The sequence below is a fragment of the Ailuropoda melanoleuca genome, chromosome 5 (assembly GCF_002007445.2).
Source record: "Ailuropoda melanoleuca isolate Jingjing chromosome 5, ASM200744v2, whole genome shotgun sequence".
In the NCBI taxonomy this organism is placed as follows: domain Eukaryota; kingdom Metazoa; phylum Chordata; class Mammalia; order Carnivora; family Ursidae; genus Ailuropoda; species Ailuropoda melanoleuca.
In genome coordinates, this window is record NC_048222.1 from 39340883 (window position 1) to 39365903 (window position 25021).

A 25021-nucleotide genomic window follows, 5' to 3' on the forward strand; every position below is an offset into this window, starting at 1 on the left:
ACTGGCTTTGCATTTCTTTGATTCCTAGAGATACTCGGCATCATTTTCTGTGTCCATTATTGGCACTTGAGGAGGACACTCTAGGAGCTTTCAGACTCTAAGGGATGAGATTTCGAGGGTCAGAGCGACAGGCAGGTGTGGAAGCGCTTGGGGGCTGAGGACACCTCCTCCTGCAGCTTGAGGGCAGCTGACAAGTACGGACGCACACGAACACTGAGACAGTCAGTGCAGAAGGGTTGACTGAGGCAGGAGAGTGGCCTCTGGACTTTGAGAAAGATCTCCGAAACAGAGAGGAGAGCCTCGTTCATTCCACACACGCCTCTGTGAGCCAGACTCCTGCTAGCTGTGGGGATCACGCTGAGCTTGCCCCGTGCCTGCTCATGAGCAGGACGCAGTGGGGCAGAGAAGAGCCGAGAACCCATGGACACAGAGCTGGAGGGGCCTTGAATCCAGTCTTTGGCAGGGGGACAGTCAAGTGTGGGAGGTTCTGGGACCATCAGGGCTGGAAGACAGCAGGTTGGCCCATTTGAAAAGAGAGGCTGGGGATGTGGGGAGGGGGAAGGAGACAGAGAAGTGAGCAGCATGCATGGGTTCAGGCACAGTGGGTGGGGAAAGGGCAGGTGGGTCCGCCCGACGGGTCTGGAGAAGGCTGGCAGGTAGCAGAGGAGGCCAGAAGCCGTGTGTGTCACACCCGGTCGCTGAGGCCCGAGAAAGCTCTGTTTGGGTGAGTCTCAGGAAAAACCCTTCCCCCCCCCAACCCCCAGCACCCTAATTCCTGAGCACCCAGGGAAAGCCTGGTGACCACTCCAGGGCTCAGGCTCCTTGTCGAGATGACGAACAGAGACATGTGCACCGTTTAGAGGCATGGGGGTTAAACGAAACTGGGCTTCGTGTTTTTGTGAGTCTGAGGCTTTCTAGGGTTCCTACCTAGGAACCCAGGGGCTAAGCCAAGGGGATGGGGGGTGGGGGGCTGTGTCTGTGCCCAGGTTCAGCCTCTGGCCGGGATCCAAGTCCCAGGGAGTCGAGGCCTGTAGTGAGAGACCCAGAGAGCAGTTTTCACCAAAAACTGTTAGATGTAGGGTTCCAGGCGGGCCTGGGGGGACCCGATGAAAAATGTCCTGCAGAGAAGGAAAGAGGATAACCTCATTTGATCCCGGCCACTTCCCTCCCAGTGTTCTCATCTGCACATTGAGGCAATACTAGTTAATCTCCTGAAGGTCTCAGCTTTGACATCATTGAGTGTGTCCCTGGGGAGGGGGAGAGACTGGCTTTGCTCCATCTACTGCTACAGCAAATAGTTGGCCATAGGAGCTCAGAGGAGGAGCTGGAGTTCACAGTGGGCCTAAGTAGCTGGAAAAAGGAATTCCAGTCCTTCAGTATTCAAGGGATTTGTTTGAGGCAAAGAGAGGATGGGTGTGGGAGGAGCGCTGTGGATCTGCTCGAGGCTGCTTCCACGGGATAGGGCCAGACAAACCAGACTTCTGGAAGGAAGGGGTGGAGAACTGTGGCAAAACGCTCTCTCTAGCAAGCCAGCTGTGCCCCTTCTTAGGTCCCTGGGTCAGAGCCCTGTTTAAGTCAGTCACGTTCAATGCAACAAAATCTGCTCAGTGTCTGCCTGGGTCCCGCATACTAGATGCGGGCAGCTTACAGGTTCGTGGGGGAGACAGCAGACCGCGCAGACAAAGCTAAGGCAAGATGGCTGATAAGGACGGTGAATACAACTGCAAAACCACGTGCCTGGGGAGGGAGCAGCGGGCCAACAACCTGAGAGCTCAGCAGTCTGACAAGCTCTGTTCAAATCGAGGCCCTGACCTTACTTGGCTGCCCGGTGCCTTCCGTCTCCCCTGGATTGAATCTCACACCTTGGAGAGGCCATGCTTTGTCCTGCTTATCTATCCCCAAAAAGAGAGCAGCTCCCCAGTGCCGGGTACCTAGACATCACCCTTTTGGGGGCACTGACAACCTGCTAGGCCCTCCTGCTGGATGGTGGACTCCTCCATACAGGGGTGCAATCTTTTTTTTTTTCCTTAAGGTTTTATTTATTTGACAGAGAGAGAGAGGCTGCAAGACAGGGAACACACGCAGGGGGAGTGGGAGAGGAAGAAACAGTCTTCCAGCGGAGGAGCCTGATGCGGGGCTCGATCCCAGAACGCCGGGATCACGCCCTGAGCCGAAGGCAGATGCTTAACGACTGAGCCACCCAGGCGCCCCCAGGGGTGCGATCTTCTAAGTCACCACCTTTGCCTTCAGTGCAAGGAACAGCGTCTGGCACATCCCTTTGGAATGCGTAAGGCAATGGAAGAATCCTAGAAGCCCAGAAACCGAGCATCAGCAGCAGGCTCAGGAATGAGTCAGCCCCCAACTTGCAGAGAGCAGAGCAGCCCTCACTCTGGCCGGTGCTGAGCTGGGTAGATGGGGAATCAGTGCCGCACTCCTGGCTGGGAAGGGGTGGGGGATTTCTCTCTTGGATTTTGAGGGTCAGCATGCAGCTTTGTCTTTTTTTTGGAAACCAGTGACAGAAGACCTACCTGGGGGCTCGAAGAGCAAAGAATGAGATGCAGCGGAAAGAGTCCCAGGTCTCTGACTGCCCAGGAGCCATAGAGTTCTTAGTAGACAAGAAACACGAAACAATGGATACTCGTTTGGCTCTGATGCTGAGTCCAATATGATCTCCATTTCACAGGAGGGCAACTTGTGCCCAGAGAGGTAAAGAAACTGGTTCAAGGTCACAGGCCTGGGAAGTGCCAGAAACCTATAGGCCTGCAGACTCCTGAGCCCGGCTGCTTGATGACAGAGCCACACTGCCACTTGCTCTGCAGTGCCAGGCCCGTGGGCGGGGCCTCCATCAGGCCGTTGACCTCTCTCGGGGGCTACTGTCCTTTCCATCTCTGAAAGGGGCACGGTGCTCCCTTCCAGCTCCAAGAGGTGTCAGTTCTCTAGCTCGTGTGCATGCGTGTGTGTGTGTGTGTGTGTGTGTGTGTGTAAGAGAAGGGCAGGGTGGTGGATGGCTTCTGGTTGCTCCCTGCAGGGCTGACATCCTGCCCCATCCCACTCCCAGCTCCTGGGGGAGGGGCATCCTCTCTGGGAGGCAGGGGTGGGGATGGGAGGGCAGCCTTTGGATAAAGGAGCAGAGGAAAGCTGCTGAGCTCAGACCACCAGGGAGAGGGGCCTGCCTCCCTCTCCCCTCTGGGACCACTCTTTCTCTCTCCTTGAGATGTCAGAAACCTCTCCCTTTCTCTGCAGCTGCTGGCCCTCTGGGAAGGCTAGGAGCATGAGGCTGGAAGCCCACAGAGCCCTTCCCTGCCGCCTGCCAGCCACCCTCCCTAGCTGCCGCAGAAGCTATAAAAAGCACAGCCGTTTAACAATAGGTGACATCACCCAGCGGCGGAAAGAACTGGATTCTGCCAGATGCCAGGGAGAGTTATGGCCCCTACCTCTCCCGCAGGACAGGAGCCCATTGGGAAAGGGCCTGGGTATGTGCCACCGGAACCCTGGAGGGATGGGGTCAGACTCCCAACGCTCTCCTCGCACTCTGGGGGAGGGGCAGGGCAAGGGGCAGGGATTTCCCTGGAGGGTTTTCAGGGATGGGGGGTATGGCAAAGGAGCTGGGGAGCAGGGAGGGGTTGCTGGCTGCCTTCAGTGTCCAAGCAGAGGGCAATGGAGGGGTGGGGGTGGGCCGGGACCTGGAGACCTGGGCCAGACCCGCTCCAACAGCTACCCTTCTAGCTCCGCAGCCCCCATGCGGAGCACGGTGCCTGGCGCTTAGGTCTGCGGACTGGCCTCCCAGCCTGGTTCCGGATGTCGTGTCTGCTGTGCGGAAGTTGACCATTTGGGCCACAGCGGGTTGAGGGAGGGTGTCTCAGTGGCCTGACTTTGATGGCGGCAGGAAGGTCAGTCCGAACAGCACTGGTGGTGCGGACAGGCCTCCAAACCGAGCGGGGGAGCTGCAGGCCTCTTCCCCTTCCGTCCCGCTCCTCCCAGGCCCTGGGGGGGGATGCCTTCCCCCACCTTATGCCCTCGGTGGGTGTCTGGGCAGGCCTTGCTCAGAGAAGCCTCCGAGATGTCAGTACTGAATGTTCGATGGATCCGAACTGCCAGCCCTGCGTGACTGTGCCTCAGTTCCTCACCTGGAAACCTAGGACCGTCGTCGAGGGGCTGAGGGGTGCCTGCCCTGCCTGCGCCCCGCCTCCCCGTGTGCCCTTGGGCCTCAGGGACCTTCCCCAGGAGGGGCTACTCCAGCCTGGGGGCCTGTTAGCTCCGCTGGCCCTGAGGCCCAGGAGGGGTGGAGACCTGACAGGCGCTAAGCGCGGCTCCAAGCTGCTGATCCAGGGGCAGCTGGACTGGTGGCCGGAGCGAGAGCTTAGTTCCTCTCTGCACCGATACTTAATCTCCTTCTTTCTGGCTCGGTGGCCCCGGGCCAGCCATGCCCGCTGTGCTCCCAGGCCTGGGGTCCTTTCCCTTCATCTCCTACCGCTGCCAGCCACGCTCCTCCCCTGGGTGCTCCCCTCTTCTTGGCCGAGCCACATCCCAGGGCTCGTTTGTCTTGGGGCACGGGGTGGTGGGGCCCTCCTCCACAGAGCCAGCCGTGACCCCCACTCTGGCCCGATAGCCCCTCTTCCCTGATACCCGGGGTACACAGTGTCCCCTACATATGTTGAGGTCCTGCCCCCTAAGCTGACGGTACTGGGAGGTGGAGCCTCTGGGAGGTGACTAGGTCATGAAGGTGGAAACCTCAGGAATGGGATTAGAGCCCTTATCAGAGAGCCTCCAGGGAGACCCCAGGCCCAGCCGCACGTGGGCACACGACGAAAAGAAGGCCCTCCCCACCATGCTGGCACCTGATCTCGGACTTCGGCCTCCAGGACTGGGGGGCAGCAAACATCCGCTGTGCCCCCTCCCCGGGCCTCCTTCCACCCCTTCTCTGCCAGCAGTCCTGCTTCTCCAAGGCCCAGCTTTCTTGAATTCCCTCCCCTCACCCCTACACTTGCAGCAACACGAATCCCGCATCCCTCTGCACATAGCCCGCTGTCCAACCTCCGTGGCCGCAGAGACTTCGGTGAGTGGCGTGCGACCCTGCCCTTCTGCCGGTGGTGTTTCCGGAGCAGGACAGAGACCCGCCGGCACCGTGTTAGGCTCAGACCCCTTTTCCTCCTCACAGCAATTGCCAAAGGCATGTCTCATCACTGCTGTGACATGGAGGAGCAAAACTGAGGCCCAGAGAGGGAAGTCATCTGCCCTTGGTCACCCAGCTGGCAGGTAATGAAGCCGAGATTCAACTGTGAGACTGCACAGCCGAGCTCCGCTCGAAGAAGGCCTGGGCCAGGAGCGCGGCAGGCACACTGCGGCCCTCTGGTCGGCGTGCACAACTGCAGAGACCCGCTTAGCTGGTGTGGTTGGCGCCGGGGCCTAACGCTTTTCCTGGACACACAGCGTGGAGCCTGGTTTCTTAGCCAGGCTCCTGGAGCAACAGGCCCCTGGCTCACTCCCGGGGGGAACAAGGTGCTGAGCTAGACCCGGGCTGGGCCGTCCCGGCCAGTGACCCTCCCGCCCTCGCCCTCCGTCAGGCAGAAGTTTGGGCCAGAGGTGGAACCAGGGCGGCCAGCGACTCGGAGAGCCCTGGCTCCTCTGTCAGTCCCCTCATCAAGCTGCTCACTCACTGCTCGTCTCCTTCCCAGCTGGCCGCCCTGGAGAGACGGGACACACTGGGGAGGGCCGGAGGCTTGTGCGGCCAGCAGCCCTGCTGTGCGTCCCGGTGTGCGACCTCGCCCAGCCCTCAGTGTTGGGGTGGCAGCGGCCGTGAGGACTAACGACACCCCAGCTCAGAGTGAGTGGAGGAGCTCGGCAGGAGGCAGCCCCGAGTTGGAGCCCGTCTGCTCCCTCATGGCTGGTGACAGGGGCCCGACAGCTCAGCAGGCAGAGAAGGGGCCGGCTGTGGTCGCTGGCATGCCTCCTGGAGCTCCCTGTACCCTGAAGAGAAGGATAGACAGCTCCTCCACATGCTGTGCCATCTCTCCCGCTGAGCCCCTGCACTCCCCGCACTGACCGCTGTGCCCTCCAGCCCCCCAGCTCCAGCCGCACCCTGCCCACTGGGCAGGAGGGAAAACACAGACGGGGAGGAAGGTCTTCATCTGAAGACCACAGACGAGAGCTGGATCACATGCCTGAACTTCGTGTTTTAATTCTCACCTACAAAATCAACACCTTCAAACGAAATCACACGAAAGGTGCAAGATGTGCCAAATATTCCAGGGATTCGCTCTCTCAGTCCTTTTCCTACCCCCCCCCCATCCTGGGGCTAGCCGGAAGGATGGGAAGAAGACAGAGGAAGGGCAAAGAAGGGAGAAAGAGAGGAGTTTAGGAAGGGAGGCCTCCAAGAGGAAGCAGGGAGGAGCCCCCGGGTTCTGCCCTCCTTGGGGAGCACCCCTCCTTCTCACCGATGTGTCCTCCGAGCAGGAGGCAATGATGTTGTCGATGAACGGGTTCCATTTGATGTCCAGCACATTGCCCTGGTGACCACAGACCTTGGGGTAGTTGGGTTCAATCCTGCCCGTCTGTCAAGGAGAAAGAGAGAGAGAAGAGGATTAGTTGGACGGTCCTAGGGGGGACCTGAAAGGAAAGCCTTTATTCTGGGCTTCTAAACTGGACCGGAAGGTCCCTGAGGACCTACCACTGTCTTATTGCCTTCACACCCCTGCCTCAGGTGGGTCCACATGATTCCGTGGCTGAGTCCTCCCCAACACTGAATGGTAATGGGGCAGGCGACACATAGTGGGGCAGGGCAGGGCCACTGTTGGGCCATATGATGCCTTTGTGCAAATTAGGAAAAGGTACCCCTTCCTCAAGTAAAAATGTTTCAAGTTAAGATGCTCCTATTAGCCTGCACAACCAAAGCCCCGTGGGCAGCCCACACCTCCAGACACGGGAGCATATGTACTCTCCCCAGTGCCCTACTCCCCCCTGCGCTTCAGGGGAGGAGGCTCCTTCCCGCTGCTCCAGGAGTCACCAAAGAGGCTGGGTCCACCTGAACACTGTCATATGAGTCACTCTGCCTATGATGTGAACAGTGCCACTGCCAGATGTGGATGCTTGTCCAGTGCGCATCTTAAACAACTGCACACAGTGCCCCGTGGTTCAGAGCATAGTCAATGGAGTCACACAGGCCTGTGTTTGAACTACAACTCTGCTACCTTTTAGGCCATGGGAAAGTCAGTGAAGTTCTATGAGATTCAGTTTCCTCATTTCTGAAATGAGGAGAGTAATATCGTCTTTTAGCCTTTGGTGAAGATTGAATGAGTTAACGCTTAGCAAAGTGCTTCGTGTGGAGATTATCAGCACAGTGAATACTCAACATATGATAATTATAGTATTATTATACAGATTAGATAATAACACCTCCTCTAGGAAGTCTTCCCTGATCCTTCAATGGGTGAAGAGCTCCTCCTCTGTGTGCTCATAGCATTCTAGGCTTCCTTCTATCACAGGTTCCCTCATGAGCAATTAGAGCCTGTTTCTATTTGCCTGTGAGCAACTGAGGACAGAATCTGTCTCTTGTCTCTGATTATCCAGCTTCTTACAAGCCTGGCACACGCTATGTGCTAGGTACATGACCTGAAAGACGTCCTTCAAAGGGAATGGATTCCACAAAAGATGGAACAAGGAATGTGGGGGAGGGCAGTAGGGAAGGGAAGGGAAGTCCATGTTTAACAAAGGGAAGGAAAATTATAGGCAAAAGCTGTGTTTCCACCCCCAGGCCCTTTTAATACTAGGTTTTGGGGGGCATTGGAGGAAATAGGAAGGATTTTCCCAGTCACTGCCCATCGGCTGATGGTGGTTAGGTATTCAGAGGCACCCCAGCAAGGCCATACCTCCCCCGCCTTTAGGTCCCTCAATGGATTGATGAAGAAGAGAATTTTTGCAAAGCCTCTGCTCCATGTGCCTTACGCTTCATCGGTACGATGCGGCAAGAGTGATCTCAGAGTGTGTGTCCTACTGTGACCTCTTCCCACCCACTTCCTGCCCGCATCTCCATTAGCTCATTTCCAAATCCTCTGACTTTTGGTGACCCAGCAATGGCGAGATGGGTAGAGAAGAAACAGACCCAAGAGCGAATGGCAGTGGTACAGAGGGTAAGAAATGAGGCAGAGTAAGAGAGGGGGGAAGAAAGCATCGGAGCCGTACAGAGGGGAGTTTCGAGGACACTGTGCATTGTGGGAAAATTACAGAACGGAGGCAGAGGAGATCTGGGGAGCACCACCAGCAGTTAGGAATGGGAGATCCCCCCTTTGCCATTCTCTGGGCGATGCAGTTAGAATGGGGATACCTTTTCAATTACCGTTGGGCCGTTGGACTGTTTCTTTAAATGAGACTCTAAGCAGAGACTCAGCCACATGTGACCGTGGCATTTGTCAGGGTTACACGTGATCTTCTTTGACTCTCGCAAACCCCGTGATTCAGGTCTGAGGAACTTAAGGCCCAGAAAGCTTAAGCCACTTGCCCAAGTTCTCCCAGCTGAGAGCCAATCAGGGGTTCCTGCCTAGGGGTGAGCCTTTTGAATCCCACTGCTCATTTGGGCCGGCTCCTCTCCTCCAGCCCTGACTTCCAAGGGCAGATAGGCCCTGCATTGTCTGCTCCCACAGCTCACACACTGTCTGATGGCACCATTCCTTACATTTGATCCCAAAGGCTACATCTGAGTGCTCCCTGGGGAAAGCTATCTGCATTATGTGTTTGGCACTGAGCCCAGCCCAGCCGTATCTGAGGGGCACTGAATCAGTCAATAGGTGGCCATCAGCTAACAGCAGCTTCTGGCCCACAGCCTGTGTGGGTGATGCACTGGAGGGACAGGTTAAACAACATCGCTGGAGCCTATTCAGAATGGAGTGAGGTCAGAGCCCTGCACTGGGAAGGGAATCAGTCTTTTTAAAGCTGAGAAGATGCTGATGTAATGTATACTCCCAGGCAGACCTTGCCTTACACAACGGATGCATTCCCCAATAGGGTGGGGAATTATAATCGTCGTGACTAAATCACATTGTTGCTTATGTGAACGGTGACCGCTAGAGTTGTGCAGTACACAACCTACTTGGCTGTACATGGCAGCCTTCAAGGGAAGAACCCCCTTTTGACCTGGCAGCTCTGTTTTTCCTGTTTTATACTGTAAGTTTCCACATAACATTTTGTTTGAAAGACAAGTTCTACCTCTAAGAAAAAAATGTCTGAAAACCACTGTTCTATGGAGAAATCAAGAAAATAAAAAAACACCATTATTAACTCCAGGAAAAAGGTTGTATAAGAAGGCTAATGTAAATCATGGTGATAATGATTTATGTACAATATTTACATAGCTGTAATAATGTAAATCTTGAGTATTTATTGAAACAAGAGTTATACTATAACATACTGGGAGCACAGAGGTAGGGAAAGTGTGTGTGTGTGTGTGTGTGTGTATAGTAAGGGGGGAGACTGAGTTGGAAGAGAGCCAGATCCTCATTTTCCATAATAAGAAGTCAACATACAATGTCTAAGATTTAAAAAATCTAGACATGGTGGTGAAAGCACGTAATTAAGAAATATGGGGCTAAGAGCAAAAGGAAACAGCTAAAAGCCACGAACAGAGCTCCCTTTGGGGAGTGTGGCAAAGTAGGGGAGGGACTGAAGTCACAGATAGTTGTGTGCTGGTAACCGTTCAACCGCTTTTCCAGGAAACAAAGTCCCTATTTGGAGCATTTGCCGATTTCAGTGGTATCACTATTCCCACCACAACAACTTTGATCTCCCAGGGCGATGTCACCAGCAGTAGAGTCCGAGGAGACTCCCAAAGGTCCAGGGTCATGTGACCTTTCTCCCATGGATATACTAGACACCAGTCCCCTGGAGAGCACAGAGAGTAGTCAAGTAACTAGGGAGTCACGAACTGTTAACATTCAGTACCTTTTTTTAAAATGTAATTTATTTAATCGCAAGTTCGCATAACTGAATTGTTAATAACGGCCATGTGTACCAATCGGCTTGCAGAATGAAAAATGCAACAACAGGCTGTCAAGAGCCGGTGCGAGCAGACTACAGCTCCCGTCACGTTCGATAGGCCTTGGAGCAGCACTAGACCCTATGAACTCCGGACCGTTACCGCTTGGAGAGGCGTAAAAATTAAAGAACAAAGAAATAAAATGCAGGTACCGGAGTTTCTAAAGGAGGCTTGTTCTGTATTTTTTTTTAAAAGGTGAATAGTCCTCTCCCCAGACCCCCAATGCCTCTGTTTTCTGTTCCAGTTTCTCTATGGGGGTGTGACTTGAGACCAAATCCCTATCTGGTTATAACCGCTACGTAACACTGCCTTCTCTCCGTCACTCCCCCCCTCGTTCGCACACCGACACTACCAGCTACCACTAATGAGATCAGATTTAATCCTCATAACAGCTTCATCTTACAGCCGACGGAGCAGAGGTCTGAAAGGGCCCAAGGAGCAGAGTCGAAGTTTTTCAGTGTTTTATGATGTTAGAATCACTGCGGAGACAGTCAGTTCACAGAGCCCCAGTGGAAGGGCGTCAGGGGTCCCGGGGTCTAACCGCCGTCTGGTCCTTGAATCTCCAAGACGGCTTCAGCCTCAACAGAGCCGGGGCAGAGATCCTGCTGCCTGGGGTGGGGTGGGGAAGCCCCTTCCCTGCTGTCTAGAATCCTAGAATCCCAATGGAAATCTTCATGTTGTTGGTGTGGGCCTTATCCTGGAGGCCTCAAAGGGCAAATCCAGCCCCCCTTCAGTGAGATAGACCTTCCACATTAAAGGGTGGGTGGCAGCTGTTACGTACCCTGAGCCTTCTCAAGGAGGAGCCCCACGCTGGGGGTCGGGTCATATCCCAAATATACCCCACCTACCAGAAGACGGAGTTGGTAGAGGCTGGGACACCAGCCTCTCCGTACCTTCCTGCAGACGCATTGGACCTAGTCTCTCAAGGACTTTTGAAAGGTTCATAGCCTTTGGCCAATAATTCCACTTAGGGAGCTTACCCCAGGGGACTCAACAGAGAAGCACAGGAAGACATCCACTGCTGTGTTATTTATAAAAGAGAACAATATAATAAATGCCCAACAAGGGGGCACTGCCAGAATGAATTCTAGGACAACGATATTACAGAATATTATGAGGTCACGGAAAATCGTATTTTCAAAGAATACTTGAAGACTCGAGAATCGCTCACGAGCTCATGTTTAATGAAACAGTCAGAAGCACGCTAGGTACGTAACATGACCCCTATCTATTAAAAAAACACATAGTCTGTGAGAAAACACATCAAGACCTGAAGAACAGCGATCTCCAGCTAGTTGGCTACTCGTGGTTTCCAATTCTGCCACAATGAACGTTTAAAATTTGTATCGCAAAGACAGATGTTATTAAAAACACGGCCATACTCTCTCGCCACTCTGACAGAAAAGTACCCCTCGCTGGCTGTGGTCATGTAGGCCCTAAAGAAGTGAGGGGCCGACCGGTGTGTCCCCCAGATTTATAGGTTCCAGAAGCTTTGGGGGGAAACATAACTATGTTTGCTCACACAGCTTCTCTGCTCCCCTGCTATGCCACGAATGGTTTGGGGGAAAACCAGCCCCCTGAAACCGAATAGCATCGTCTAATTCACTGCAAACCGGTCTGAGAGTGTGGCGTGGAGCAGCGGGTGCTCGGGCCTCCGTCCAGGCTCTGTCTGAACCCCGCGAACCGACCGAGGACAAGATACTGTCAAAGCAACCTGCACTGAAGCTTCAGCCTAGAATTTTCCACCGCTGCAAAGCTGAATTTTGGACACACAAGCGAAACGTTTCTGACCTGGGGAATCAGCTCAGCATGGCTGCAAAAGGACAGATGCTGAGCGGGAGGTGGGGTTGCCGGGCCCAGTTCTGGTACTCCCCTAAGCGGCCCAGTGACCTTGAACGTGGCCCTCATCCCCCCACCCCACCCCCAAGTCTCTCTGGGCTTCCTGGATTCCTACACCCTGGGCTATACCCTTTTCTGCTTCTTCGTGGCTGCCCTTTTAACCTTATGAAGCCAGGCTGGGCTGCCCCCAGAGGCGCCTTGCCTCTGGTACCGGGACAGAATGTGGACGGTCACATCAAGTCAGCGATGGGAAAGATGCGGGATGGCCGTACCCACGAGGACAGCAACAAAGACAATAATGGTAAGAGCAGCTCAGCGGACAGGTGCTCACAGACCCCTATGCCTCCCGCTGAGCAATTTAGGTATGCTGTTTTATTTAATTCTCGTAACAACCCTACAAAGCTTCAGGAAATACTTCGAACCCTCCAGCAACAATCCATTTCAGGGAGAAGAAAACTGAGCTCCTGGGCGGCCATGCTGAGGTGAGCGGCGGTGAGGCGTGGGGCTGCAATTTGCACTTGGCGCTGTCCGGCCGGAGGGACCTCCGCTCTGCCGCCACCGACTCACACCGGAGGTGAGACACTTGCTAATTTGGGAGAAAAGTGATCATCGATCAGAAGTAGGACCTCAGAAATTCTCATGGGCTTCTCAGGACGGGCTGGCTGGCATCTCTGCTGTGAAGCCCCTTGAACTTGATCTCAGAGAACCCCCTTCCCTCACGTAGTCTCTCCCCTCTCCCTAGTCATTCTCAAACTTAGCTACAGTTTAGAATCACCTGGGAAGTTTCAAAAAGTCCCAATGCCCAGGTTGCACCCCTATTAATATAATCGCCGTGACTGAGACTGGGGAGCCAGACATCAGTATTTTTTCAAGATCCGCAAGTATTCCAATGCGCACCAAAGTTTGGGAGTTCTAACGGTCGGTGGCATTCCGAGCTTTGGTGGGGGAGCCATTTTTGGACAGGCCACCTGGTCATCGCACTGATGTTCTGCGCTGTCCCATGCCGATCCGAACGCACCGGTCTCATGTCCCATGGTTCAGGGCCCTGATCTCTTTGGTCAGTTAATCCAATAGACCAAAGCCTTCTAAGGAGGACACTGGGGGATAACGGGTCAGCCCGTTCCTGCTAGCGGGTCATCTTTAGCAGAAGAGCCTCTAGAGAGAGCATTCTGGCCCCCAGGGGCACGCTCCTGGGTGTTCAGACTCTCAGGCAGTCTGGGAGGAGATCTCTTTTGGATAGAGGGCTTTACTTGAGCAAGAGCTTGCAGGATTGTTCTACGGTATTCCTGAAGTGGGTCCCCGATTTGTCCGCTTGCCTAGTGTCCGCCCTCTTCAATTCTCTCACCGGTTCATCTTCTGTACTGTCCCCTCGAGTCTACCTGTGCTGCAGTAACTCCCCCGCTCCATAAGATTCAATGGCTCCCTATTGCTTAGATTTGAAAAGCTGAACTCCATATTCAGACATCAGAGCCGTTGTAGCCCCAGCTCGGTCCTGCTTTGACAGAATCCCTCGCCCCACTCCCGGGGCCACGCCATGGCTATACACACTGCTCTGTGTCCCCGCCTCCAATGCTCCCGCTACCTCGATGACTTTTGTTCCTGGTTCATCCCTGCCACCGGGCTGGGAGCACCACGAGGTCAGTGACCTTGATAAAGGCATGTCTGAGGCCTCATTCAGGGCCCAGCTCACAGCAAGAGCTCAAGAGGGATGAATGACCCTCCCCCAATTTCCCACCTCTGGGCCTTTGCTCATGCTGTTCCCTCAGGCCAGACTCCCCTTCCCATCCTCAGCACCTAGAAGATACCATCCAAGGAATAGACAAATGCTCTCTCCCATCCCTATGCTGGGAGATAATTCTGGATCCGGCTCTTGTGACCTTGAGAAACTCTACATCGGGGCTGAGCTTTAGGGGTAGATTCGGAGTTAAAGGGCAGAGTGTGGGAAAGGGGCTGTGAATGCTCTCAAGTTAGTCATCTGGACAGAGACAGGCTCATGGCGGGACCTCAGAAAGCCTCCTAACCCCACGACTTCCTGTTTTGATTTTCCCCCTCATTCTTTTATCTTCGTGTTTTTCAAGATGAAAAGGGTTTGCTGAATTTTCCAGTTAAGATCCCTGGTGTGTTTGTGTGTGTGTGTGTGTGCATGGGCAGAGGGAGCGGGAAAAGGCTCAGCGGGGGTGGGAGGGTGGGAGGGTGGTGAGAGGGTGTTGTTTGGGGAAGAGCAGTGAGGAATCCTGTTTCTCCTGGTATTTCGGCTCTGGGAGACACACTCAGCTCTTCCAGGCCCCAGGAAGAACAGGTGATGGGGCCGCCTTTGTCCATGGTCCTAGGATGGATGGCACACAGCCAGGGATAGCATGGGGAAGGCTCGAGACACAGGAGGACCAGCACCTGCTAAGGCCTGGGTGTATTTGGAAAGCCAAGTAAGTGGAGAGAGACGAGGCCACAGAGGAAGGCCTAGGCCAGATGGTTTAGGAAGTTGTTGGTCTTGAGAAGGAGTCTGGACTCTACCCCGTGGCAATGGGGACCATTAATGGTTTAACGCAGAAGAATGGGCTGCGGGGGGACCCAGGCGTGCCAGGCAATTCTTGCAGAGCAAGAACTATGTTATACTCAGGGAGCTGAGGGGCCGAGGGAGGGACTCCCAGGGAGCATGTTTCTCGGTATCCCAGGCCTTAAGGGGGCTGGGGGCTGGGGTGTGGGGGAGAGACCGCAGAGGGAAGAAGATTCTGCAGCATCCCAGGCCCCCCATCACTTCCCGGTGTCCCACAGTAGGGAAGGGGTGTGTGGGCAGAAACCCTCAACCGTAAACTGTTGGAACCGTGAAACAATGGGTAAAAATACAAGAAAAATACACAGGACAAAAATATAAAACATACAAAAATACAAAATACAAGACAGCATCTATGCAAATTAGGGGGAAAGACTTCATTTTGTTTGTTTTGCGATGAATAGAAAAGCACATTTCTAGTCCGGGCAGAAAATCGAAAGAAGAGGTGTTAACATACCCTCTCAAGGCAGTCAACAGGCGCACCGGGCCCTGGCCTCTCCCCCTGCCACGGAGCCTTGCTCTCCCAGAAGGAGGGGAGCCCTGGGGACATGAGGCCTGGGCCACTGTGGAGTCAGCCACTGGCTTGCCAGTGTGTCCCCACTTCTTGGCCCCAAGCAGGCCTCATCCTGTGTGCTCCTCCCAGAGCCCCGTCAGCACCTCTCCCCAGAGGCCCTGCCACGGAGAGGGCCCCAGGGAAACCCACCGCAGGAGGGACAGAGGCCTGGATGGGCCCGAGGGGGAACCTAGTCAAGGTCAGGAGCAGGTCCTGGGTCAGCCCTCTGCTTTTTGGCCCGGAGGCCTGAATGTCTGAACGTCTGACACACGAGGAGCCATCTCAATAGAGACCCCCACCCCCAGGCCTTCTTGTGTTTTCCAGGCACTATTGCCAAGAATATAAAAATCCCTTCCATTTGCTGTCTGGTGCACGGAAGGAGAGAGAAAGGGACATCCCGTGGCCTGAGGCTCTTACTGTGACAGCCCTGCATATGTCTCCGGCAGTGCGAAGGGAAGCTCCTTTGGGGTTATCCAGTCCCCCCAGGGTTCAGGGAACGCCACTGAACCTCCATCCCGGTCAGAAGGCTAGTATCCTGGACGTCAGGGCACCTGGGCTCAAGTCAGCCCTGCTGCTCACTGGCTTGTGGCCTGGGTCAAGTTCCCGCCTCTCTGGGCCTCAGCCTCTCCTTCGGAACAGTGGAGGCATTCTGGAGGGTCCCAGATAACAAACCCGTGGTACCCCTGCCCCACAGGGCTTCCGTCTCTACGGCAGGCGTTGCTAATGGCTCACGGCACCCTGCCTGAGCCCTGCGCTCCTCCTTGGTGATCAGCAAGGGGATGTCTGAATGTCTGCCTGGGGCCACATGACCCTCTAGGGCTCTGACAGCTGTTCCCCAAGCCCCAGAGATGCGGGGTAGCTCTCAGCATTCAGAGAGGATGCCCGAGGCCTCCGGTAAGTTAATCCCCACAAATGTCTTCACATCGGCCCCCTCCAGAAGCACTGTGCCCACGCCCCCACCTCCCTGAGGTGCTCCAGCAGCCTTCCAATTGCTCTCCTGGGTGCTTGGCCCCTCTGGAACCCCAGTGTGAGATCGGCATTCATAATTATCACTCTCATTGTACAGCCCCTCTGGAACCTTCTGTGGGTATAACCACTTGTAGGAATTTGGGCAGTTGGATATCCAAGCTCCTTTCCTGATCTGGGGGGACTGATGGGATGCAGCTCCCCATCTTCCATCAGGAGAGCCGACGTTGGGCGCCTCCTACCCAGAGTCCTCTGGGGGCCAAGGTGGGACGACTGGGTGGGCGTGGGCAATGATACTTCCCACCCGGGATGGCCAACGACTGCCCCAACTTCCTGCTCTGGGCCCTCAGGGTCTGACTTGGTGCTTCCCTGGGTTCCAAGACTGGCTCTTCGCCACCCCCAGCCCCTTAATCTGTGAAGGCCCCCAATCCCCGTCTGCTCACGACGGCCACGGTGACCTCTGCTGCTAGCACCCAGGAATCCTGACTGTCATCTGCCTTGTCCCTACCTCCTCAAGCTTATCTGCTTCTCCCACCCTCCCTCCCCCAACCTGACCCACCAGTTTGTCCAGGTCTACTGGGGTCATATGTCTCAGATCTGTCAAGAGACAGACCCTATGTTAAATGTTATGTCTCAGGTCCTAATAAAACACAGAAATCTCCCTAAATCCCTGAATTTTGGTGACCACACCTTTTCTCAGACTGCTTCTCACATCTGGAAGAAACACAGAACTTCTTGGCTAGATCATGTGTGTCCTGACCCTTGGTTGCAGAAAATACGGTCCCCAAATCAGGGGACTCCCCACTGGTCCACGACTGCCTCACTGCCCATCCCCACATTCCTCAGGATACCCATCCTTAGAAGGACCTCCTCCTTTAGACCTTCTGTAAGCCCTAACCACCCTTCAGGAGCTCCCCTGACTCCTGCTCCTGCTAAGACATCGTGTCTGACCCCTCCACATCTTGTGATTTCCCTCTGCCATCAGCTCTACAAGCCTGTCCCCCCATAACCGGCCATTGGTGATAATGCTGGCTGCCATTTACTGAGGGCCTTCCAGGTGTCAGACCTGAAACCAAGTGTTATTTCAATTGTTTCCCTCAAGAATCTCACGAAGTACATATCATCGCTGTGACTTTTTACAGATAAGGAAACCAAAGCTCAGAGGGTACAGTGGCAAGGCCAGGACTCAAGCCTCAGTCTGCGTGACTTCTGAATTAGGATGTAAGTTACACGAGGCGTGGTGCTTGGTCTGGTGCTGTAACCTGAGGGCCTGCAATTGTGCCTGACCAATGGCAGGATCTCAGTAAATTTTTGTTGAATGCCATAAACTGTCTGAGTGAGAATAATGCTACAAACTCTGGACTGATTCAGATCCCCTGTATAGTTGCATGGGTTGTGCACTGCACAACTCAAAGGAGGTACCGTTCACAAGGTGTATAGTCTTCTGTGGTTCTCTAACCATAATGCTGCCCTGCTTCTCAATTTAGCACTACCTTGTATCATTTGCTTTCTTTCATGGCCATTGGTTGTCTTCCTAAGAGATTATCAACACCCTCATTTTTTTAAATATAGACTCCACACCCAATATGGAGCCCAACACAGGGCTTGAACTCACGACCCCGAGATCCAGACCTGAGCTGAGATCAAGAGTTGGACGCTCAACCAACTGAACCACCCAGGTGCCCCATCAGCACCTTTATTTTTAATGGGATGAACATGGAGGGTTCTCAGCAGAGTATGGGACCCAGTGAAACCTACAAAGCATAGAACAAGCTTCTTACGCCCTCTGGCCCCAACCACAATGTCAGTCTATATTCAGGATCAAATAATCCCCCACCCACATGCTGCCAGTTGCCCAGATGCTGCTTTTGTCAGCAGCGGGAGTGGATCGGAGGGCACCGTTCCCACTCCCCAGAGCTGGGCCACTCCTCTGCTTTGTCTCTTTGGAATCATCCCCCGACAGAGCCCACAATCCATTGAGAGCCTGCAGCCTCTGCAGGACCCAGTGCCTTGCATCTTCCTGGCCGAGACTCAGCCCTGGGCTGGCGCTGCCCGCGTGGGAGCTGCGGAACCCCAGGGCAGGGCAAGGGGCCTGTGGCTCACACCCTTGGCCTCGGGCCATCAGAGATCTCTAAGAGGATGCACCACCTCGGAGACAATGGCCCTGCAACATCATTGGCCTTGAAAGCCCCCTTTAAATGGGAGGTGAGCAGCTCACTTCTTAGATGCCCCCCCATCCTAAGCTTTCTCTCACTGCATCTGCGAGGCTTGGTGGTCCTCGGCGGGGCGGAGGGGCGCTGGGTGAAGGGATGTACCACGCGCACTCCGAGCTCTTGGAGCTGGCATCTGGCTCTGGTTCTGCGCACACTAATGAGTGAGCAAGTCCGTTCCTCCCGTTGCTTCAGTTCCTTTAGGAGACAATAAACATAAGCCCCTCAGCACAGCCCTGGCACCAAATAAGCACTCGATAAACCTCACTTACCATTGTTATCGGCAAAATAAGGGTCTGCGTCCCCACCCCGCCCCCCTTGACTGTGCTCAGTGCCTCTGGGCTGCGTCTCCTCCACCCATCACGCACCGGTGAGCTCTCCACGGGTGGGGCAGGCGCCTAACCCAGCCTGCAACCCCAGACCAGCACAGCCCCTGCACACGGGCTCAGAAGTGTCTGAGGAACGGAGCTGAGACATCGGGGCCCTGCCAGCTCTGACCGGCTGTGGTTATAAATTGAACCTCCACCCATTTGCTCATCAAACACACACAGGGACCCTCCCCGGGCTTGGCACTGGCCTCCTAGAAAGGAAATCCCCCCTTCCCTCTTTGAATGTGAGCTCCATGGCTTTCTGTCTGTTTTGGTCATGGCTACATCCCCAACCCCTAGCACAGTGCTGGGAAGAGGACTGACTCTCAGTAAGTTTTCACTGAATGGGTGTTTAAGTGAGAAGCAGGTCCCATTTTGCAGAAGGTCCATACCCTCCCTTATCCGCCCACAGGGCCAGGGCAGGGACTGGCTCTTAGGGCGGAGCAGTGCTGGGCTGCCAGAGGGGGTGGGGCGGGGAGCACATCCCCTGGTAGGCCTGCCACCTGGCCTCCAGCCAGATCCATTATCTTTCCAGTGACCTGGGGCTACTCTAATTTTTGAACAATAAATGGGACGTGAGGTCTGGTCCGTGTTGAACAGCAACAGATGCAGCCACGGAGGCTGGGGGCTGGGAGCGCACTGCCTGCATGTCTGGGGGCCCCCAGAGGAGACAGTGTGGGCAGCTCCTCTGAGCTTGGCTCTCGCTGCCCACCGGCTGATCCCTGGGACACCATCCGTTGGTTGTCCCCTGGCCCCAAGGCCACCTTCTGGGGGCTCTGGGTGAGAGAGGGAAGAGAGGGTTCCCATCAGCACAGAAATTGGGGCTTCTGCGTCCGCCAGAGCCCACACCCGGTACCGTGGCGCCCGAGGCCGTGCCTGGCTCAGTCTGGGTGGGAAGGGGCTCTAACCTCGCCAGGGTTGCAGGACGAGCTAGCAGCCAGCAGCCAGCCGCATGCGTGCTAAGCAACTCTCCTGGGGATGTCATGCGCCCATTAAGCCTTAGTCAGAAAGGGACAGTGGCACTTGGGGCTCAAGGGGGCAGTTATCCTTGCTATTCAAGTGGCCCTCTTAACCTCTGTCTCCTCAATCCTCATAGCTAGAGAAACCGACCTTTGGCCAGATTGGTCCTAGGAATTCGAAAGCCAACATGGGCCAGGAGGAGAAGGAGAACGTTCTGTTTGAATTCAGGGATCCTTCCTTCGAGTGTCTGTGCAGCTCACAATGACTCCCTAATTATGGCCTTTATCCATAGATGGGGAAGCTTGCAGCCATGTTAGCCACTCCCCAAACACACACACACACACACACACACACACACACACACACAGAGCTGACTGGATCAGAAAGAACATTAATTAAGCTGAGCCAATCAGATTCAGATTCACACCCCCTCCTTCATATACAGCTGATTGGACCAGAATGAATATCTAATTCAAATTGAGCCAATCAGAGTACTTGACCGCCGTATTTAAAGTTGTCACTACCCCCTCCCCTTCCCCCATTCCTGTCCCCTGCCCTAATTTATTTCCTAGCATTATTTTCTATTATGCTCTACAACTTGCTCTATTGTCTTTCTCCTGCACTGGAACGTGGGCCCCAGGAAGGCCAGGATTTTTCATCTGTTTTGTTTCTTGCTGGGTCCGTAGTGTTTCCAATAGTACGGCACATAGTAGGTGCTCAGCAAAAATTCTCTCTTCTAGGAGATGTAATCATAACTCACAGTGACTGAGCACCGACCGTGTTCGTATTTTCTAAGTACTTTAAATATGTGTTAATTTGTTATTTCCCTTTTACAAATGACTTGTCTGAGGTGACATGGGGAGAGGCAGGATTCAAAGCTGTCACGCCGGGCCTGGAGGGCTCTAGGTGTATTATTCTATTAGTGATATTGGTTTTATGGTTTGCAAACACATTTATAAACATGGTACCTGAGTTCTCCCGACTCCCCTGGGGGAGGTACTAGCTCCCTAATTTTTGAGATGAGAGAACAAGGCCCAGAAAGGTTAATTGACTTGCTCAAGGTCACAAAGCAAAAAAGTAGCAGAGCTGAAAGCAGGACCTTGGACTTCACACCTTCCCCCGGAGCCCTACTTCTTTTCAGACAAGACGTCTCTCCTATGTCTACAAAATGCTATTCCTACCCTCAGAAATGTACTCTTTCCCTGGGAGAAGCAGCTAGGGGAAGGGACAGATTTGCAGGCCCAATCAGAGGCTGAATGGACTGAGAAAGGAGAATTAACACAAGCTCGTGTCCCCCTAGGTACTGTAAAAGCCTCATAAAGGAATGATAGCAAAGCAGAAGGCAGATTGGAAGGGGATCCAGAGCACGTGCATGGTGGGGGGTACAACACTCCAGTTCCTGCTGGATCAGAAGTATTTCTGCCATCATGGCTGCCTTCTTCAGATTACCTTCTGCTCTATTTCCCAATTAAAGTATGGCTCATAGAGCGGAGAACAATACTGTACTTCCAGCCTGTAGTCTGACCAGCACAAAAGGAAGGGGGAAGATTTCTACTTTCTTGACTCTAAAATCTTGTTGGTTTATAAAAGAATCACTGACTCTTCAGCTGACTCATACCCGAAACTCCACTATTAGGGATTCATTTCTTTGGTACTACACCTTGCTGCTTTTAACATATAGATACTACTGAGGAGTGCACACTGGTGGGAGATATTGTTGATCACTGACAACTCATGTGAGTGCACTTTGGGACTTTCCTTGAGGCAGTTCTGAGGGGAAAGAACTAACGGTACTGGTTGGGAGGGTGGAGAGGGGGAGATGAGTATGAATGAAGTAGCCGGGGTCAGTGCAAACTCTTAACCTCAGACTTTGGCTGATGAGGTCCTTGACCATCACCGAGTTTGGTGATCTTCATGCTGTGTCCCATAGAAGAACTCCAACCAATGAGCCTCTGGTGGTCAGAGCCCCCGCCCCTCCACCCCACCATTGTGTGAAACCCAGAGAAGGGAGTGCACTCGCTCGGCACCCAGTGAGTCCGTGAACAATGGCTATGCCCAGGGCCAAACCCAGGTCTGCAGACACTCAAGTCAGTGCCCAGTCTCCACCCCACCAGTTCTAGAGGCCGTGCGTGAGGGAAGGGCCTCTGAGGTGAGGGAAGGTCACCTGAGGGTGGCTCACCGGCTTCATTCCCAGGTGACAGATGCTGGTGGGGCATTCTGCCTATCTCTCCTGCCTCCTGGCACATGTGCAGGGGGTATCCCCTGCCTCGTCTCTGGAAGCTCCAGCAGGGAGCTCTCAGATCCCCAAAGAGTTGCCCTCCATCTGGAAAACCTTGCGGGGCCAGAGGACAGTGCAGTGGCCAAGCAGGGGAGGCTGTGCTACTGCCATTCCGCCAGCAGAGGGCGGTGGCTGCGCTGCTCTCAGCCGCATCCAGAACTCTGTATCTGGAGTGGGAGGAAATTTCACAGACCGGCTCTTACTAAGGCTGGGGTTCCTGACTCACATTCCAGCCTTGACTTGAATGCTCCCAGTCAACTGTAGCTCACTATTGTGCTCACTTCGCTAGAAAATTCTTTATATTGAGATGAAAATCCAATCCTACTTGTGTGTCTTGCCGTAAGTGCCTAGCTCTTCTCCCAGAGCCGCACAGAGAAAGTCAACCACTTTTTTATCTGCCAGCTCTTGGGAGTTGGAGCCTCTGTCCTAGTTGGCCATCCACAGTGCTGTGTGACTTTGGGCAAGACACTCTCCTTCTCTGAGTCTTTACTCTTTACCTATAAGACCAGGGAATGGACCCTGATAAATCCCAAGGCTCCTTCCAATTCTGACATTCCCCATGACGTCCCTTTCATGGTTGCTGTTGAAAGGCAGGAGAGGGGACACCGCACCCCCCATCTCTTGGCTTGGGTTTCCAGCACTCACAGTGGCTCCCAGGTACTCCTTCAGCACCCTCCGAGCCACAGTCTGTTCTTAGTCCCTTTCCTTTGGAGTTTGGGTTCTCCTAGCTGCTCCTTTCATCCACCTCTACCCGAGCTCGTCGTCAACCAGGCGACCCTGACACCTTCCACCAAGTGCATCTGACCCAAGCTATAGGTCACTGAGCTCACGTTCCACCTGTGGTCCCAGAATGCCTGGCCTCTTGGTGGGGAGCAGGGAGGGCAGATTCATGGGTGGCAGGTCCCTCAGAACCTTCGTTGCTTGATCAATCTTATTCCCTTTCCACCTCTCCCCAGGGCTCTGTGGCTTGGACCAGCTTTCTTTCGGGTTCTAGTGGTACCTTTTCTACTCACTTCCAAAGCTGAGCCACTGCACCATTCGTGGCATCTCTTGAGAGTCAGATGGTTACACATACTCACAGAAAACAAACTGAAGACATTCAAAAAGTATACACAACACCACACAACACACACACATAGCACTAACTCCAAATCACCAAGTTGTTCTGATAGCCCCGGAGATAATCCTATTTATTTTTGGTGTAAGTCTTCCCCAAGCGGCACTCAGTGAATAAGTAGAGTAGGGTCCTCCCTATTTGTTTTCCCTGTGGGTCCCCGATCACACTTGCCTGGGCTTCTGAAAAAGCCGAGTTCTGTTGAGTGAGTATCACCCCCCACCCAGCCCCCAGCCCCCCTTCGAACACTACCCGTTCCTATAAAGCACTTTAACCCTGGGATGTAGGAGACACAGCCTCCAAGGCAGCCCCCTGCAATTTCTACCTCCTGGCAGACACACCTTGCATAGTCCCCTCCCAAGTTTTACCAAGGTTAGTCTGTGATGCTAATGAGATGTGGTAAGAGCTATAAAAGCTTGCGGTCTCTGCCTGGGGCCCTTCCTCTCTTGGATGGCCACTCAGGCGAAGCCAGTTGCGGTGAGTGAGGACATTCAGTCTATGGAGAGGCCCAGGTGGCAAGGAATTAGGGCCTCCAGCCAACAGCTATGTGAGTGAGCTTGGAAGCCTACGTGCCCCCAGTCGAGCCTTCAGATGACTGCAGCGCAGCTACACAACCTAACTGCAATGTCCTGAGAGATCCTGAGCCAGATCTCCCCAGCTAAGTTTTGGGGTAATTTCTTATGCAACAGTAGAAAACGAATACAAAAATTAATGATTCTAAATGTTTTTACTTCACCTTCTTGGTCCCTCTCCAGTTCCCTATGATTGATTATCTGTAATAAATATAACCTTTTTATTAGCAGGAAAACTCAGGGGTTTCTTTATTGAGCCCTCCAACCAGCCTGGAATGATCTCTCCAGTAAGTTCATATTTATTTCTGGTCCTGGGAGCATCAAGTCATAGCTAGCTCAGAGATGGCCTTCCTCTTTGCTCTCAAAGGAAGTGGGGCCAGCCAGTGATACACCGAAAGTAGGGGCAACCGCAGGACTGGGTTTCTTGTTAGTGCTCCTGGCTCTTGCCCACTCCTGCCTTTATGCTAAGCACCGCAATTTCTTTCAGAGAACACATCGCCCCCACTGGGTGAGACAAATCTACCACACTCTTCACAGCCACCCCCACTTTGCCCTGTCCAGAGAAAGGCCCTGTCATCTGTTTGCAGATAAGCAAGTATGCCAGCAAATGAGCCATGGTCCAAATGTGGACAAGATGCCCTGATTCTCAAGGTCAAATTCCATCTCAGGTTTTCTAAGGGATGTGCTATTATGTGTATTTCTTTGCTTAGCTCAAGTAAGAGGCAACCTTGAGCTTGAATGGCTTCCACTGCACCTACATAAAAACTCGAACCTTTAGTATGATCTCCAGGTTCTGGGTCACCTAGCCCCCGCCTAACTGTGCATCTCTCCTGAATCTCTGCTCTACTGCTCATCCACAATGCCCCCCCTACATCGGCCTTCTTTGCTGCCTTGGGCCTTAGCACCTGCTGTTCCATCTTGAGAAGACACTCTTCCCTGTGGACTTTACATAACTGGCTCCTTCCCATCCAAGTTTTCAGAGAGGTCTTGACCATCTTATCTAATATATCCCTCCCAAGTCTCTATCACATCACTGAGCTGGGCTTTCTTTCCCAGCACTTACTGTTGAAATCATCTTAATGTCTACTTTGTTCCCTTGTTTATTGCTGGTCTCCCCGACTGGCCCACACAGCTTCTGAGAACAGGAACCTTGTCTGTATACCTGTCTGTACTGTTTGCATGACCCAGAAGATTCTCTGATCTCTAGTAGCTTCCTTTGCTGCTCTCCTTCACTCCCTGCCCGCCCCCCTCAACCTGTGCCTGCAGATTGCCAAGTCTGGGTACACAGTGGAGCAGATGACCCAAACAAACTGAGGCTGCGAAGGGGCGTGTGGGTGAGCAGAGAAGGCCAGGGCAAACCCGGCTTCATGATGCCCAGGTCACTGGACACTGCTCCCAGACGCCCCTTCAGGCTGCTCCTTCACGCGGGGGAATGGTTGCAGGTGGCTGAGTTGGAATCTGCCAGAAGCCTGTGTCTGGTCCACAGGGCCTCGCTCATTATGCCTCTCAGCCAGGGCCTTAAATTCAAAGCTCATAGTCCAGCAGACATGGGGGTAGGAAAGACAAGGACCAGCTCAGGAGAGGGA

The 25021-nt window shown here is 53.8% G+C and overlaps 1 protein-coding gene across 4 annotated transcripts in view; it reads right to left on the reverse strand.

Annotated features, from left to right (window-relative positions):
- CORO2B (coronin 2B) overlaps positions 1-25021 on the reverse strand; it is a 128748-nt gene that overhangs the window by 18828 nt on the left and 84899 nt on the right. For all 4 annotated transcript variants that reach the window (XM_034660767.1, XM_019801162.2, XM_019801160.2 and 1 more), the window contains exon 3: positions 6435-6551. In XM_034660767.1, the coding sequence (XP_034516658.1) occupies positions 6435-6551 (117 nt within the window). The remainder of the gene's footprint in view (positions 1-6434; positions 6552-25021) is intronic.